This window comes from Cuculus canorus, chromosome 1, assembly GCF_017976375.1.
Source record: "Cuculus canorus isolate bCucCan1 chromosome 1, bCucCan1.pri, whole genome shotgun sequence".
NCBI classification, from domain to species: Eukaryota; Metazoa; Chordata; class Aves; order Cuculiformes; family Cuculidae; genus Cuculus; species Cuculus canorus.
Window position 1 is genome coordinate 144,637,326 of NC_071401.1, and position 19,149 is coordinate 144,656,474.

Consider the following 19,149-nt stretch of genomic DNA (forward strand, 5'->3'; position numbering starts at 1 on the left):
AGTGGATGTGGAAATGAAGTTGCTCTTCTACCTAGCAAATTTAGGTTCAGTGGCTCTGTTCATAAATGCATTCTAAATCACTTGTTGGTAAGTGAAATAGGTTTGAAGTGAAATATTAAGGTGTGTTTTTAATTTTTTTAGGATTTTGGGTTTCGGCTAAAGAAAAAGAAATCAAGAAAAGATGGATTGGAATGTAAGACCACTCCAGAATGCTGATAAAAGGAACCTGCAAAGTGAAGAAGCATGTTATACTCAGTTGTTTTCTAATGCACATGGTTTTCCACAAGCAAATGCCAGTTCCTCTAACAATGCATGCACTTATGCTGGAAATAACCAAACAGTGTATCTGCCAACTAGCAACATTGCTTTCCCTCTTGTAAATGCTGAAGGATTCAGAACTTCAGATCAGACCTTACCAGGCGCACCTGTAGCTGGTAATGAATCTGTTACCTCAAAATACTCACTTAATCGACCATCTTGCGTGCCAATAGCTCCCAAACCTCCCAATCACACCACACGCTTACAGGCAGAAATGACTCAGACTTGGACAAACTCTAATGGTTACATTTATTCCTATAGAAGAAAGTTACCTGTCCTGGCTTCTCAAGTGAGTGCTGGAAATAATGTGAGGAATGTAGTTCGGCAATCTCAGCATGTCACCACAAACACTTACACTGTGCAGCCACAAATACTGCAGCATAACTCTGTAAGAACTACGTTATATCAAAGTAACATTCATCCCCAGAATAGTTCTGCATCTCTTGCTCCATCTGGGCAACATGTCCAAAACCAAATGTATCTTCCCAACAGTCAGCTTATAGTTTTCAACTCACAGAATCAAAATACTGCAGCAAACGTGCAGCTGCTGCAGTATCAACAGAGTCAGATGGGATCAGAAGCTCCTAGCAGATTTTCTGCACCACCTTTGTTGCCTACCAGCTGTGATTCGAGAGCTACAGCACAGTCTTCAATAGGTGTGCTGCAGGCAGTTCAAAATGTGCCTGGTGGATACACCTTTAGTCAACAGAGCTGCCCAACAGATCCAAAAAATGCTTCTGGTTTAAACAGTGTTCAGCAGCACTGTCAGAAACTGCAATCTGGAGAATTCGGTCAATCAATTGGGAACGTCTGTATTTCAAGTGGAAATGTGACTGCAAGTCAGCCTTTTAATGAAATGTGTGTGCCATCCCCTGGCATTTCCAAAGAACTTTATAGTATTTTGCAAGAAATGGAAACTCTTTCTTCGGGGGCTGCTGCGAGTAAGGTGAGTCATCATACTTCAGTTCAAGAAAGCCAGACTAGTAGTTTGAGTGGGCCTGTTAATTCTGAAATGTCTTCATCAGGAGCAGATGGAAGAATTATTACAAAGGACAGACTAGCCTGGGAAGCTGAAAGGCTGCTCTCTATTAAAAAAAGATGCGCCCTGCTTGAAAGGGTGCATTGTTATAAAAGAAAACTCTTAGCAGCTTCGCAACATGACAAAAGTACTCTCCCACCTCCTACAAGTTGTCAAGGTACGTTAACTAATAGTCTTATGCCCAACTACAATGTACCACCTTCGCCATCTAAAACAATGAGAACAGAAATTCCAGTAGTTAATGCTTCACCTGAAGAAACAAACAACATAAACATAGCCAGTGCTGATAACAGGGGATTAGAAGTGACTCAAAGTAATTCTCAAATGGAGCAGGGAAGTCCTTCATCAAGTTCTGCTCCTATTCCCTCTCAGAGCAATCTCCCAGCTCAAATAAATACTCCTGAGAGCACTCCCATCTTGGAACAAAAAGATGTATGTGCCTCGGCCTCTTCTCAAAGAGTGGGGACATCCTTGAACAATGCTTCATGTTTTAGTCAAGTGGATAGCTCTAACAAAATTGCATCAACGAATGTGCCAATTAACCCCAAGAACTCATCATTTCTTCAGTTTGTATTGAGCAGCACAAATGTATTGAAAGAGAAGACAGCTGGTGCTACTGCTGATAAAATACTGACTAGTCTCCTATGTAGTGAAAAAACACTGACAGATACGTCTGTCTCAAGTAGAAGCTCAATAAAAGACACTAGTGAGAAGAACACAGAAAGTTTGAAAGGTGAGCAGGTATTTATGGTTAACACAAACTCTCCTGTATCAGAAACAACCAAATCTGGTGAAGCTCAGAAAAAAACACCGTTTACTGAAAATGCAACTTCTAAACAGAGCAATTATAGTTACTCTATGGAAGAGCTTACTGCATGCTTGGGCTTGTGGAGAAAGCATCCATCGGAATCTGCAAGTGTGCAAAATAGCCAGTCAAATGAAGGCCTCACGGCAAATCAGATTTCACCTTATAGCCAAAATACGAAAAATAGAGAACAAAATAATGTTCTGGATAGTACAAATGAAGGAATTTTGCCTGTAACTGCTTCTGCAGGACAAAAACTTGATACGTCAAGTTGCAATTTGATAAAAAGTTTTGAACTCCAAGTTGCAGTTGTCTCTCCTTTAGTGCTTTCTGAACAGAAAACACAGAATGAGGAGGCAGACAAATATCTAATGTCCGCAGGCAAAACCTATCCAGTGACAGACTCAGGAAGCACATGTAACTTGCAGGAAGAGGGGAAAAACGGTTTAAGTGTGGTAAATACTGATAAAGGAACAACTGAAACTCTTTGGTCATCACCCCATGATTGTGTTCTGGTGTCGAAAGTGGACTCACAACTGCCACAGACAGATTTGGCTGATGGAAAGAGAATAGTGAAAATTGGCATGAGTGCAAATGATTCATGTGATGAAAACCAAAGGAAAGTTAGTCAATCTGCACAAGATGCCAGAGAAAATCCACAGCTTGGGTTACAAAACAAGCCTTCTATTCCAGAATTGGGAGTAAATTTTTCTAGTAAAATCTTTCAGGAAGGTGTAACAGACAATAAAGACAAGCAAGGTGTGTTAGAGACAGGAAATGCATCCACAGCTGTGTTGGACAAACAGATGTTTTGTATTTCTAGTGTATGTTCTCTTGTTGAAGGTAATACCTTTTACAATCCACAAATAGCAAGTATCTTCAAGTCAGCCCCTGAGACGCATGCATTAAGTGGTACCTTGTCAGAAGGAAATGCACCTGACACAAGGCAAAAGGAGCAACGGCTAGACTTGTGTAAAAATGAGCTGAGTAGCAAGACTCATCAAAGTAAGAGTTCATTGCAAAAGATGGAAGAATCACTAAGCTGCATGAGTAAAGCAGGTAGAATTTTGGATTGTACCACGACTAGTCATTTGGAGAAAGAAAGCAGTGGCAATCCTCTTAAAACAATTTCTACCTCAGAAAAAAAAATGTCATTCAATGCATCTCCTAAGCATCCTGAAAATGACTTGGAAATTCTTGCTAGTATAAATCAGGAGTTAGCTCAAAATTCACTAGATTTCTCGATCGATGTAACTGCTGAAGCAAATGGTCTCACTGTTCCAAGAGACAGCAGCATGCAAAACTATATCTCTAGTAAAAACACAGAAAAAGAGATGAACCTTTTTGAAGTAGAACCTATTAAGTGTCTAAACAGTCAGCTGTCTGAACTAGTGAAAGAGTTTCCGTATGGCATTGAAGGTGCTGATATGCTAACAAAAGAACCTGTACAATGTGATTCTGCGGCTGAGCGGATGGAAAATAACCTTCAAAAAGAGATTCAAATTTGTGACAAAAAGTCTCATTTGAAGAACCCAGTAGATCAGATAGAAATTACGGTGTTAACCTCTGCTCAGATGCAAGAACTGGTTCCTGAACATAACCAGTCTTCCTCTAGTGACAGCAGTAGAGTAGCGAGTCAGCAGTTAGTAAAGGCGTCAGCTGAGGATAACCTTGAAGGCAGTATTCAGCCTAGTCAAAGTCTATGTGAGAAGAAAAAAACCCGAGAAACTTCCAGCCCCATGGAAAAAAAAAAACCCTGTTCTCCAAGGACTTGGATATCTAATCTGCCACAGAGCCCCGGTAAATATAGCACATCTGCTTCAGAGAAAAGTGATCAAATTTCAAAAGCTGAAAACACTGGCTCTGCAGAGACACAAGAAAACAACAGTAAATGTGATGCCATAATGAAGAACAACTGTCCAGTGGGAAACCTGCGAATTTCTGAAAAAATCCCAAACAGCGATAACAAAAATAAAAAAGATATTTGCAGAAACACCTCTGTAATGAATGAAAAAGCTAACGTAACAGTGCATAATGAGTACAAACTGCTTACAACACAAAAGGACAAAATTGAACCGCTTAATTCCTCTGAAAACGAGGATTTTGATAAATCTAGAAGGAACAGCTGGAATGAGGAGCCAGAAGTCGTTGGAGAAGCCCCATTATTACGCAGAGAATTTCATTCTGACAAAAAAGAACATCAGACAGTCTCAGAAGAGTTGTCAGAGAAAGCTGATCATACAGATGCAGACAGCATGACAAAGTCATCCAAAAAAAAAGACAGAGTTTCCAAAATTGAGTCCCTTTCAAAAGATAAAAGCCAAACAGGTTTGGCTGTGAAATCCGAAACTGATATTCACAAATTTACAGAGTCAGAAACTGTAGAAATTAAGCATGATGAAATCAGTCAAGGACAGAAGATGAAAACCTGTGAAGAGAACTCGGCTGAAGAACAGAACTGTAGGAAACAAAAGGAGATAGTTGGGCAAGATGTAGAAATGAGCATCAAAGAGAAAGCCAAATTATCAGCAGAAATAAAACATAAAAAGGTGAATAGTTATCGTGCTGATGCTATAAAGTTCCCAAATTTTGGCACTGTAGATTTGAAGTCAAGAAACCACAAAAACTTTCAGCATAAATCTGTGAAAGTTCATCCTTCGCCAGAGCGGTCGTACAAACGGAAGAGAAAGGAAAATATGATTGGGAAAAGAGACTCTAAGAAAACAAAGGTGGAAGAGGAAAGACTGAAACAATCTGAAGCAAAGAATTCCAAGCAGCTTTCACATAACTGCATGATAAGTACTGAAAAAGCTAAAAAATTAAATGGAGAAAGTGGCAGGAAACTGAAGAGTTCATTAGCAGAATTCGCTGTGCTTAAACTACAGAGAAAAGGGGCTCAACCTTCTACCATCTCTAAAAACTACTTTTCTAACAAAGAACGATGTCTAGATAGTCAAAGCAAAGAAAAGTACTCTGAGAAAGTGTTTTCTGATAAAAACCTGCTATACTTAAACAGAAGAAATAACAGATTAAAATTGCATCTTCAAAAGGAACCGAAAAAACACTACTTGAACAGAGTTGCATTTAAACGTATGGCACAGGAACGCATATATCTGACAAAGTTAGAGACATCACCTGTCAGACCCGTCTGGCATAGGAAGACCAAAGTTTCACAGAACAGCCCAAATGTGAAAAGACACATTTCTGTCTCAGAAGCTGAGAAATCCTGCAAACCAGAATTACTTGAATTTAAGCTGTGCCCAGAGATACTGTTCAGAGACCCAGCCACTGATGAAGAAAGCTTAACTGCGAAGAATTCATTGGAAAAAGAGAAAGCCATTGTGGCAGGTATGATGCTATCTCGATTTTTAATTTGTAAGTGAATTAAATTGCAAGTCATGTACACCTTTTTAAAACTGTGTTCACAAAACTACAGGCAGTGAAAATCTGAGACTCTAGAAGCTGAAGGTTTAAATAGCTTAGGTAGCTTTCTAACAGACTGTAGCTGTGTGTTAAGCTGTAAAAGACTACAAGAGTTTTCCCTCAACTGGGTATTTCGTTCTTTTCCTTAAGTTATACCAAATAAGATTACTTTAGAGCATGGCAGTTTCAAGTAACTTTGCAAGAAGGCTTTCTAACCTACTTGTCGAAGATAGCTTGGCTTGTTCCTAGAAAGCGGATTCCCTTGACATAGTTACCAAAGGTGATCTGATTTGTATTCTGTGTTCACCTGGTTGTGTATAAATCTGGCTGGGTAGAGGGAGAAATCTTTTGCAACACTGAGGAAGAGAGAGGGCTTGGACCAGACACATCTGCACACAGTCTCTATAGCCTTTTAGTATCTTTGGTTTAAGCTGTCTTTTTTCTCCTCTTCCTGTGAAGCATATTTGTGTCAAATGCTATATTTGTTTTTAAATAAACCCAAATCTTAAGTTGTATATAACCAGCCCTTGTGGTCATTTTCATACCCAAAGGAAGTTTTCTTTTGTAGGTGCTAGTATATGTGTTAAAACCTGATGCTGAATAGACATCCAAACTTGTGATACAGGAACTTCAAACGTTTTTTAAATTTTCTCTTTAGGGGTCAAGAGTAAAAAAGAAGATTGGTTAAAATATGATACAGTGAAGCAGAAAAATATGAAAGAGAACTTTACAGGTGAAATGATTTCTGATGATCTGTTCTGAAATATAATTTAAATATGCTTTGCTTGGTTTAAGTGTTTCTTCACAGTAGCAAATCTTAATAAAGTATCTTAACTTATTAATTACTAGCTCTGCTGCTGAAATGGAGTAGACATATGAGTTAATGAGATTTGTGGAGATTTTTATTGCCCTAGGAAGGCTGTGGAATTTTCCTGCATGTGTGTATGCAGTTGAATTGGAGGTAGCAGTGGTGGCAAGATTCAAGTACAATTTTAAACTGTAGGTAAAGACCAAGCCAGCTGTATCCCACTTTAAAATGTAGGAAGTGACGTAACAAAATCTAGTGTGAGACTATAAAATCAGGAGGGGATTTTTGTTATTTTGTTTGGCTTTCACAGTAAGTTAACACTGTCTGCAGAAACACCATGTTCACAAAACCGAGACCTCTGTGTCCTAGTCTAGACAGGACTGCTTGTATGACACAGAGGAAAAGTGGTGCCGCTACTACTACAGATTTTTTTCTCTTGATTGGCAAATTATTTTTTGGATCGTCTTCTGTACGCTTTAGGAGTCAACAGTTACAACAATGGCATCTTTCGTCCTGGAATCTTGGTTGTTCCATTCTTTGTAAATCTTGGATGAGGTTGCTTCCCACTGTGTTTGCTTCTTTGCTTTGGGGTATCTTTCTAGCTATAGTCTTGTTTTCCTACTGGTCTAACAGGAAGGGAAATCGTGCATTCAGCATGCTGTAACCTTCTTGCCATCCTCTTATCCCAGTGCAAATTCTCTGCATTGTAGTCTTGATGCAAGCAGCACATTTTGCAGTGTTTACATCTTTTATTGCTGTTGTCCTTGGCTATTGCCATTCTTTTAGCCCTTCCTCTTGTTACTTCTCTTACTTTCACAACGGCACATTTTCTTTCACGCTTTTCTTAATATTCTTTGCAAATCTCTCTTACAAAGACACCCAAATGACCATTTGGTGCTTAAAGATGCATTGGAGATTGATTTAAATCTGAGGTGCCTCATGCTTCAGGAAGGAAGTTTGTGGCATCCTTTTTAACAGTGGGTAGCTCAAAGTACCACATGCATAAGGAGTAGAGTCATTTGGGACTCTTAGACTTTTGCTTTAATCTGCTTCTCTGTCTGTCTTTCAGCTGAGGACAGTATTCCACTTGATACAGCTATACAGATCCTGGATGGAGATGGAGAGGCTCTTCACATTCCAGTCAAAGACTCAAAAGAGATGTTTCAGACCTACAGGAAAATATATATGGAAAAAAAGATGCAAAAGCCATGATAACACTCCTGTATCATCAGTCTTACTCAGTATCACTAGGAGAAAAATGCCAACAATAAAATGCTTTTTCCCCGTTTACTTCATATTTCTGAATAATTGTAAAAAAAATAAAATATAAAATATTTTGGGGAGTGTTGGCAATTTTTTTTCCCCTATTTGCCTCATATTTGTGAATGATCGAGATCTTACTCTGTATTTGTGGCACAAATATGCTTTGGTGCTGAATGTGCCATTGTCAAATGTATTGTTTCTTTTTTGGCATAATTGAATCTCTTTTATTTAAAGATAGAGGAGTGAGTTGAACCTGTGACAAAAAAACTCAGTGTGATTTAAGTTGTTGTAGCCTGTTTTCTTTTCTGATTCTGGAAAACTTCTACTTGCAGTGCTTTCCATTGCTGGCAGTGGAAAAATATTCCTGCTGAAAAGGGATTGCAGTGGATTCCCAAACATTACACCTTTACTGTCTGCTTACGTTAGTCTCGTTGTTGTGCTTCTAACAAGACTTTCTATTTTTGTAGAAACTTTTTCTTTTCTTTAACTGGGAATACAAATACAAAACCCTCAAATCAAACATACAGATCAGGGGATACCGTGAAGTATTTATGCTGCTACCCAGTTTTCCTGCATTTCTTGTATGAATTGAATTCTGAGTCATCTTCTGAACACAGTGCTGTAAAATGATAGTTGACTGAAGACTTCTCTTCTCTTGTTTTTCTCTCTTTACACCTGAAAGAAAAGTGTGATAGTTAAAGTGCAGGGAGTTTGAATTCACTCATCTGGACCATGTTGCTCACTTTAACCAGACTGTAATTAGTTTCTTTGTTTATGAAGTATTAAATAAGTGTTTGACTACACGTTCACTGTAGCATAGAAGTTATATTTGATGCTGGATATCTTTTGTTTAAGTGCCTTTTCATTATTGTTTGGAACTTTGAATCATATTTTTTCAGAAACTTGGTACTTGATTCTTTCTATCTGTTAAAACTTTTATACTAAAAGTAAAAATCTTGTAGATATTCCTTCGAACAATTTTTATACTTTAAATAAACTTTTGAAGGCTGTACCGTGTCTTTTTTTTTAGTTTAAAAGTATGAAGTTGATTATTACAGTTAGTTAAATAGGCATTGGAGATATTCCTGTAGAGGAAAAGCAGAAAGTGCCAGATCTTCCTTCTTGAAAGGAAATGATCCCTTAAAACATGTACTTATATTTCAGAAAATGTTTGTCTCTTCAGCATCTTTTCTTTTTCCTTGCTTTAACTTGGTGTTGGGAATTGGTTGGCATGAATACTTCAAAAAGCCTTCAGTATTTCTCCATTTCTAAAGACGTGTGCTTGTTGGCATCTTGGATATCATCACCTGTGGAACATAACATTATAATTTCCTAACTATCTGTATGCTGAATTAAGAATTGGGTTTTTTTGGGAGAAAAGTCCTCCCTTCCATTATGTGTACAATTCTTCTCTCAAACTAGGAAACTATTTGGGAGGTTTTTAACTCCCTTTCTATCTGGCATAGCTGTCCTCATTACTTAGATTTTATTTTCTTCAGGCTGGATGCCCAGCTCTTAATCTGTAGGGAATGTTCTCACTGGAGGATTTTGTAATAATGTTGGCAACTCTGAGAAGGTTTTATTTTCTTGGGCGTGTAGCACCTGCATTATACTGCATTAAGAAAGGTTGGTTGTAGACTTAAGTGTACCTGGTTCGAGCAACACATAATTCCTGTCAAATTATTTATTTTGGGTTTTGTTCTGCATGTGATACATTAAGCTGACTTAAAAGCTTAAGTGAATTCTTTTCAACAAGAAATTCAATCCATTGACCCATGGTGATTATGTTCTAAATATTTGGAGAAGTTTTCTTACTGACCCAGTGCACCCAATAAGTGAGGATGCCAGTTTTGAGTCCCAGTTGATACGGCTACATCATCTTCTCTTATACCAAGGAGTGAATCTTGCGGTTTCTGACCGTGTTTACATGGTACCTTGTGCCTACAGTAATTTGGTATGTCTAGGATCTTTGGGATAGACTGGGCACATCCTTTCTACTTGGTTCACGTGTTTGGTCAGTTGCTATCCCATAAGCCTTTCCACTTTACAGCAGGCCTCTAGCCTATCCTATGTTTACTATATAATTACTGCATGCACTGGCTGTGCCAGGTGCTCTTAGTTACCATTTCTCCTCCTCCTGATGGTGCAGACTGGAGCTACAGTACTACAGCAAGTGGGACAGGCAAGATGCTTACACCTACCTAGATGTGGCTACTGTGGAAAAAAATAGCTTTATATTAAGAAGCCAACTGACAAATAGGAACGCGAGGGCATTCACTAGCATTGGGCATACCCCTCACAGGTGTGATGTGTGCCTATTGTCTTGCGTGTTGGCTGTACTTGAAAGAACTTTTAATATGAATGTGACCAGTGCGGTTACTTTGTGCAAAGATGGATCCTGTCATGACTCTAAAAGCACTAATATGGCTTAATGGGCCTAATTATCCATATGTAGGACCTCCACTCATACCCTCTGCTCATGAGCCCAGGAACTCCATCTAAGAACAAGGCAGGGCTCCAGTCTGTCTGAGCAATGTTCGTCTACCTTTTTCTAGCTCTGTTACAGTCATACCTGTGTAGGCATGGAAGCTGCCCGTTGGTCCAGACTCTATGGATGGTCTTCCTGGCTGGACTTAGATGTATGTTATTACTATGTAGCTCTCTGTCAATCATGACTATGTCTGACTAGTTACCATGACCAGATCTGATCCTGGCCTGCAGATCAACTTCAACTCAGCTTCACGTTGGCCTTCCTTCATCACCACAAGCTTGTCTGCTGATCTGGACTCTGGCTTGACCCTGATTACCATCCCAGTTTTGCTTAACTTGTGTGCTGTGGGGATGGAGCCTTGGCTGATAAGGCCCAGGGTCAGGTTATCTCCCCTGGCTTCTGGCCCTTAGGGAGCTGCTGCTCCTTGCTGAGCACTGACAGACAGAGAACTGTAGGATGCAAGTGTGCAACGTCCTATGCTGTTGGTGTCTTCTTCTCAATCCCTTCTAGGAAACTTTCTGTGTCAGTAGAAGGAACTACCACTTCCATTATTCTATATCCAAGAGAATCATGGATGAGGTACCTGATACGTGTAAAAAGATAAATGTCATTTGCTATCCATTTTCAAATGCAAGAAGATGACCCACAGAATTACAGGAGACTGGTCAGCCAGCCTGATCCGTTTGTTTTGGAAGATTATAGAACGATCCATTTTTTTTGTGAAGTTTATAGAACAATCCTTCTTGAAGCCATAACCACCCAAGTACGGTTTGGATAAAGTGATTTGGAACAGTCATCATGGTTTTACAAAGGGTAGATCACACCTGACCAACCTGATGGCCTTCTGTGATGAGATGACAGATTCTGTGGAAAAGGGGACTGTAGGAAATGTTGTTTACATTTAACAAGGTTCTTGACATGGTTTCTCATAGTATCCTTATAGCCAGATAAGAGAGAGATGGTTTGGATAAGTGACCTACACAGTGGGTGGAAAATTAGCTGACCAGCTCGGCTTGAAGGGATGCCATCTGCGATCAGTGGTACAAAGTCCAGCTGGCATCTGATTACTACTGCATTCTTCCACAATTAATGCTAGGGTTTCATTGCTCACTCTTCATTAATGAATAGGAGAATGGGATGTAATGAACCTTTGCAGGTTTGCATGGAGTCCTTGGGAAACTCAAGAGTAACTTAATGTGGAAGTTCAGGGAAGATGCACAGGGCATCTCCCAAAATTGGTGATGCTTGATCCCTTCCAACAGGTAAAACTAGAGATACTCACAAGAGCTGATTTCTAATGGTGTGATGAGGCCACAGTCCCAAAGGATGGCCTGTCCATCAGATGCTTAACTTCAGCTTCAGGCAGCAATCTCTTTTAGAAACTGGGCTCACATCTGCTCCAGGACTTAGTAAGGAACCCCTACTCTGACTATCTAGTGAAGAGATATTTGAGAGGATCAATACGGTGGAAGTCTGTGTAACAGAAAGATAACAAATTTGATATCGTCAGCGGCAACATTAATATTTCCTTTAACCAGATATAAACGCATGTCATAAATCAGTGGCCATTTACTTCTCATAATTGTTGACTGTCTTGCCAAGTGTCCAGTCATACGGTGACCTGGTCCTTGTAAACTCAGAATAGAGCCAGTCATCAAGGGCAAAAGAAACCAAACCAACAACAGGAAGACATGCATTACAAGCTGGGCTTGGGAACTTGGAACAGAGATAACCACCAGATAAAGTCGCTGATCAAAGGGATTCGGTATCCTCCCCCCACCAGGCTGTAGACAGGGACTCAAATGGAAGTAGTGAGTGGAAGCAAGTCCACCAATGGGGCAGAAAATGAACCCTTTCTTTGCCCACGCCTCCCCAGGTGCCTCTCGAGGTGGCTGTAGCTGTGGAGGACTGACCAGAGGACAATGTGAGTGATGATCCATCTATGTCAGAGAAGGGGCTAGGACCAGGGAGTCAACCCCCCGCCCATATTACTAAACTGCCATGAGGAAGAAAGGGCAAGTCATAGTTGTAGGAGACTCTGCTGAAGGGAACAGAGCGTCCAATACGTCAAGCAGACCCCACTCACAGGGAAATCTGCTGCCTCACGGGTGCCTGGGTGAGGGATATTGCTAGGAAACTCCACAGTCTAGTAAGGCCATCAGGCTACTGCCCATTGCTGCTGTTCCATGTGGGAGGTGATGAAGCTGCAGTACGTAGCCCAGGGGTGATTACGAGAGATTTTAGGGCCTTGGGACAGCAAGTGAGAGAATCTGGGGCCCAGGTAATTTTTTTCCTCCCTCCTTCTGTTTAGGGGCAGTGACACTGTAAGGATCAGACGGGTCTAGTCTATTAATACATGGCTCCAAGGCTGGTATCATTGTAGTAACTTTGGTTTTTTTGACAACAGCATGGTCTATACAGCACCAGGTTTACAGGTATCAGGTGGGAGCCACCTTTCTTAAAGGGGAGGAGGGTCCTTGCTGAGGAGCTTGCAGGGCTCAGTGACAGGGCTTTAAACTAGATGTGAAGGGGGAGGAGGATGATATCAGGCTTGCCTATGACAAGCAGCGAGAGGACACGCAGTGGTTGGAGGGATGGGGTGCTGTTATGGGCCATCCACCTGCTGCCTCAGGGTGTGCTGGGAGTGCCGTGGCACAATTGAAGTCCTGTGGAGATGAGTGGGAGGGTCTTGAGGTAGTAGGTGCCAGGAAGAAAACTTCTGCGGAACACCTTAAGGGAAATGCGGGGTCTTCCACTAAGAAGGTGATGTGGCCAACGTCCCTGCTGAAGTGCCTTTATACAAACGTACAAAACTTGGGCAACAAACAGGAGGAGCTGGAAGCTGCTGTGCTGCTAGAAAGCTGTGATCTGGTTGCTGTTACTGAAACTTGGTGGTACGAATCCCATGACTGGAGTGTGGCTATCGATGGCTACAGGCTATTCAGAAGGGACAGACCAGGAAGGAGGGGTGGAGGCATTGCCCTCTATATCAGAAAATGGATGGAGTCCAAAGAACTGTCATTGAAGAGTAGCCACGAACAGGTTGAAAGCTTGTGGGTCAGAATAAAAGACCGAGTCAGCAAAAGGAACTTTGTGGTTGGTGTATACTACAGGCCACCTGGTCAAGGAGAGCCTACTGATGAAGCCTTCTTCCTCCAGCTACAGAAGGCTTCACGCTCACAAGCTCTCATCCTACTGGGGGATTTCAACCACCCTGACATATGCTGGAAAAGTAGCATAGCAGGCTGTAGGCAATCTGGGGGACTCCTGGAGTGCATTGAAGATAATTTCTTAACCCAGGTAATAGACAACCCTACCTGTGGGGATGCAGTACTGGACCTGGTAATCACCAATGTAAGTGAGGTCATCAGTGACATCAGGACTGGACACAGCCTGGGCTACAGTGATCACGCACTAGCGGATTTCAAGGTCCTGAGGGATATGGGACAGGTGAGGAGTATAGTCAGGACCCTAATTTCAGGAAAGCAAACTTCCAGCTCTTCAAGGAGTTAGTCAGTAGAACTCCCTGGAATATGGTCCTCGGGGATAAGGAGCAGAACGGAGCTGGCAAATATTTAAGGATGCTTTTCATGAGGCACAAGAGTGCTCAGTCCCCATATGTAGGAAATCAGGCAGGAAAGGGAAGAGACCAGCGTGGCCGAGTCAAGACCCACTGGTCAAACTGAAGGGCAAGAGGGAACTGCACAGGCAGTGCCAAGAGGGACGGGGAACCTGGGAAATGTATGGGAACACTGCCCAGTTGTGTAGGGATGAGGTCAGGAAGGCTAAGGCGCAGCTGGAGCTGAACTTGGCAAGGGAATTGAAGACTAATGAGAAGGGCTTTTACAGGTATGTGAATCTGAAATGGAAGGTTAAAGAGAATGTACCCCCACTGATGGGTGAAAATGGTGACATATCAACAGATCAGGAGAAGGCTGAGGTACTCAACAAATTTTTTCCCCAGTCTTCACCGATAACTGCTCTCCTCACCCTCCTGGGTCAATGGACAACAAGAAAGGGGACCAGAAGGGTATAGCCCCTCCCACTGTAGTGGAGGCTCAGGTTCGTGACCACCTGAGGAACCTGGACACATATAAGTCTATGGGACCTGACGAGATGCATCCCACAGTCCTAAATGAATTGTCTAATGTGGCAGCCAAGCCATTCTCTAGGATATTTGAAAAGTCGCAGCAGTCAGGAGAAGCCCCTGGTGAATGGAAGAAGGGTAACATTGTGCCTGTTTTTAAAAACGGTAGAAAAGATGACCCTGGGAACTACCAATCTGTCAGCCTCACCTTTGTGCCTGGGAAGATGATGGAACAGATCCTCCTAGAAGCTGTGCTAAAGCACATGGAAGACATGGAGGTGATTAATGGCAGCCAGCATGGCTTCACCAGGGGCAAATCCTGTATGACCAACCTAGTGGCTTTCTATGATGGGGTGGCCACAGTAATGGACAAGGGAAAAGCAATGGATGTGATCTATCTGGACTTGTGTAAAGCCTTTGACATGGTCCCCCACAACATCCTCCTCTCTAAATTGGAGAGATATGGATTTGATGGGTGGACTGTTTGGTGGATGAGGAATTGGTTGGATGGTCGCATCCGGAGAGTAATGGTCAATGGCTTGATGTCCAGATGGAGATCTATGATAAGTGGTGTCCCTCAGGGGTCCATTCTGGGACCAGTGCTGTTTAATATTTTCATCAGTGATACAGACAATGAGATCGAGTGCACCCTCAGCAAGTTTGCAGATGACACCAAGCTGAGTGGTGCAGTTGCCACACCGGAATGATGGGATGTCATCCAGAGAGACCTAGACAAGCTGGAGAAGGGGCCTGTGTGAACCTCATGAGGTTCAACAAGGCCAGATGCAAGGTCCTACACCTGGGTTGGGGCAATACGCAGTTTCAATACAACATAGGGGATGATGTGATTGAGAGCAGCCCTGCAGAGAAGGACTTGGGGTTGCTCATTGATGAGAAGCTTGACATGAGCTGGCAACGTGCACTCACAGCCCAGAAGGCCAAAAGAAGCGTGGCCAGCAGGTTGAGGGAGGTGATTCTGCTCCTCTACTCTGCTCTTGTGAGACCCCACCTAGAGTACTGTGTCCAATTCTGGAATCCTCAACATAAGAAGGATATGGAACTGTTGGAATGGGTCCAGAGGGTTGGAGCACCTGTGCTGTGAGGACAAGCTGAGAGAGTTGGGGTTGTTCAGCCTGGAGAAGAGAAGGCTCTGGGGAGACCTTATAGCGGCCTTCTAGTACCTGAAGGGGCTGCAAGAAAGCTGGGGAAGGACTTTTTACAAGGGCATGTCGTGATAGGACAAAGGGGAATGGCTTTAGATTGGAGAGGGGAAGATTTAGGCTAGACATTCGGAAGAAATCCTTCATGATATGAGTGGTGAGACACTGCAATAGGTTGCCCAAGGAAGTTGTGGATGCCCCATCCCTGTAAGTGTCCAAGGCCAGGTCGGATGGGGGTTTGAGCAGCCTGGTCTGGTGGGAGGTGTCCCTGCCCATGGCAGGGGTGTTGGAACTGGAAGATCTTTAAGGTCCCTTCCAACCCAAACCATTCTGTGATTCTAAACCTGGTCCTTTAAACTAAGTATTCCTTCAAACTTGGCTACACTTATTACTTCCCAGTCCTTGTCTCTCTGTCTTCCCCAATCTAAATTTTTTGCCTTTTCTTCTGGAAATCTTGCCTTCATCCTCACTTTTTTCCCTCTTAGGACTTCTTGTTGAATTTGCAAGGTTGCCACTGCAGCCTTCTTTTTTAAAATCTTGCCACTTTTCCTGGACTGCAAGTTGTTTTCCTTTGCCTGCAGGCCCCCAGCCTGTTTTCATCCCAGCAAAGCCATGGCCTTGAAGCTTTTCCTGAGCTCTAGCTCCAGTGCTACCAGCTCAGCTGTGCGAAGACTACCTCGTATTTAGACTTCTGCATTTAATCCAGGGAGCTGTTTTGGTTGTTTGGTTTTTTTTCTTTTTTTTTTATTTTCTTTGCTGTCCATCAGTGTTAGACTACAAGGGGCAAATGGTTTTTTGCTTCCAGCTTTTGTGCTTTTCACTAGAACATCTTGCAGCTGACAAGAAAAGCAACTCCAAATATTTTCTTCCTCCCTGCAGGCTTAGGCTAGAGCATGAAGCAATGGGAGCTTCAGAGCAGTTAGCGCTGGGTCACAGCACATCCCATTGGGGGATGCAAACAGATTATACAGGCTAGGGTTTTGTTCGCTTGCCTTTTTTTTTTTTTTCTTTCTGTGAGGATCAAAAGGCACACAGCCACACCAGGAACCAGTTGTCCAGGTTTCCAGTCCTTCATCGTCAATGGAAAGATGCTGAAATTTCACAGTGAATGCAACACATTTTTACTGCATCTTCTATTAAATGACTGAGCTATTTTTGAAGAAACTTTAAAAATAACCTGAAGCTGCATTACATTCTTATGGTGTTTCAGATAAGGCAGTTAAAGTTTGGTAGTCTGTGGTGGCTATGGCTAGCTTCTAACTACCCACAACCCACTCGTTGACTACCCACTGTACCACCCAGCAGGATAAGGGAAAGAATAGGAGGAACAAAAGCAAGAAAACTCATGGGTTGAGATAAAGACATTTTAATAAGTGAATAAAAGCATAAAAAAACGCCAGCTCATGCAAAGGCACCTCCTGCCATCAGGCTGGTGACCAGTCAGTCTCTGAGCAATGGCTACAGAAAGACTAACCTGCGTTTTTATTGCTGAGCATGGCATCATATGGTGTGGAATGTCCCTTTGGTCAGTTTGGGTCACATGTGCTGTGTCCCCTTCCAGCCTTTTGCCCACACCCACCCATACACTGTTAGGAGTGGGAAACAGAGAAAGGTTTGAGGCTATGCAAGCACTGCTCAGCAATCACCGAAGCACTGGTGTGTTAGCAATGCTCTTTTAGTCACAAATGTAAAACTTGGCACCATATGAAGAGATTTAACTCCAACTTAACTAGTTGCAATACATAGTCAAAGATGGATTGAAGTTTTCAATAGTCCAAAGATATGACACTTGTCAAGGGAAAATGAAGATCCGTGTGGCTCTCTGCAAACACCTCAGTCTCAATATTGACACTTTGTGAGGAGGGCACCTTCTTGTCATCAAGGCTGTTATGATGGAAACCGGTGTCTGTTGAAGTTCAAATGGATGCAGGCCTTGCAGTCTTTCTTCAGTGTTGAAGGCAAAATTTACCTCAATGATGTCATTTAATAAACAGTAGGAAGAAAAAGATTCCTACCTTTATGGTTTTATGGTGGCATAAAGTGAAGGGCATTCATACAGTGTAATAATGGTGGGCTTTGCGAAGGTATGTGCTTTCTGTAATGTTGCTTCCTATGGCTACAGGCATAAGAGATTTGCAGTACTGATTAGTTCATATCGCGCATTGTGTTTCTCCATGCAGTGCTAACAGATGAGTATCAATCACTGGTTTGATCCTATAAAGCTGGCTTAGATTATTCATAAAATTATTTCAGTCTTCAAATTACTGAGATGTCTCAGAGTAAAATGACTGAGATTTCCTGCTTCGCGTTTCAGTTTTACGTTGCTATGGCACTAGTAATTCAAGCACATGGGAAACAAACCTGTATCTGAAAGAGCGATAGGACTGTGAAAATGAGCCTGCACCATTATGCACCTCGAGCCCTCCCACATCCCCGGGCGGATATCCTCTTTCCTCCAATCATCAATGCTACTAAAAAAGTTATAAATAGCGTTCTCCTTAAAAATAAAATAATAAAATCCCTCTGCCACAGCAATACTTCTTCAGTAAACTATGAAAACCAGAAACTATAATCTTTGGAACAAAATAATTCCACAGTACATCACCACAAAACATGCTCTTCAGAACAAAATGTGGACATATATCAATTAGGGGGAAAAAGCATTGTATATTAATTGACTAAAAAAAAACCCAAACTCATTTATCTTTTTACACTTACCAAGAACCTCACCCATGATCCTCTTGGGGCACAAAGGCATGAATGATAGAAGTGGTAGCTCTTCCCACTGATACAGAAAGTTTTCTAGAAGGTAATGGGAAGAAGACAGAAAACAGAACCAAGTCCTCACAATAGGCTTTCCTTTACACCCAGTTAGTTATTTTTTAGAAAGAAATTAGCCTGGTGCTGTGCTCTCACTCAGTAACTCTGGACTTTGTTGACCAATATTAAGCAAAATCTGTAGAAGATTGATGGCTGGTTTGAGATGAGAAAAATTATGAGTTCTTCTTTCCTCCAACACTGCAGTAAAGGCAAAGAGAAATCAGCCCTCAAGTTTAGCCCACAAATTATCATATGTGTGGTTCCCAGCTAACCACAAGACGTCCTGATTTCTACCCTACCAGAAAGTGATGGTGGATGAAATTAAGGTGCTGTGATCGAGCCAGGAAAAATATGAGTCTGAACAAGGCATACTGTAAAGAGGTTGTTCATGGCAGCAATGGGGGACCATCTCTTTGCTGATGTTGGATGCACTTTGTTAATCTCATGGTTTACAGTACTGTTTTTTAAATGTTTTAACTACATTGATTAAATATATATATATATATGCCTCTTGCACTTTAGAGACTGTCCTGAACCTCAGGTGATGCAGAAAGAAATGCAATATTGCTAGAAGGACTAGAAGAAGCATAGGCAAGGAGAATTTATCGCAGGATTCACCTTTAAACTGAACCAAAATGAAATTTGGCATAGAGAAATACTTGTTCATGCTTGAAGAAGGAACTAGAAAAAGCAATACCAATACAAATCTGAAAGATGTTCTGTAGTCTGTAGTGTTCTCTTAGGAGGACTTTGAGGAACAGACTAAAAAATGCAGATTGAAAACGTCAGTCTATAAACAGAGTGGATATGAATGAAGACTAAGATAAATACCTGTGCATGCAATCATTCTGCGGGTAACAAGAAAAAAGAATGCTCTTCCTAGACCCCAGCAAGAGACAGATTGTGTCCCACCATGCAAATTAATCTTTTAGGAC

General features: G+C 41.8%; 1 protein-coding gene across 6 annotated transcripts in view; it reads left to right on the forward strand.

Moving 5' to 3' along the window:
* RESF1 (retroelement silencing factor 1) overlaps nucleotides 1-19,149 on the forward strand; it is a 61,758-nt gene that overhangs the window by 25,725 nt on the left and 16,884 nt on the right. For 3 of the 6 annotated variants that reach the window (XM_054056320.1, XM_054056308.1, XM_054056314.1), the window contains 3 exons: nucleotides 142-5,510; nucleotides 6,244-6,318; nucleotides 7,463-8,660. In XM_054056320.1, the coding sequence (XP_053912295.1) occupies nucleotides 182-5,510; nucleotides 6,244-6,318; nucleotides 7,463-7,605 (5,547 nt within the window). In that variant the 5' untranslated portion in view covers nucleotides 142-181 and the 3' untranslated portion in view covers nucleotides 7,606-8,660. Of the gene's footprint in view, nucleotides 1-141; nucleotides 5,511-6,243; nucleotides 6,319-7,462; nucleotides 8,661-19,149 lie in introns of those variants that run through there. The other 3 variants (XM_054056329.1, XM_054056340.1, XM_054056349.1) reach the window with 3 other exon arrangements.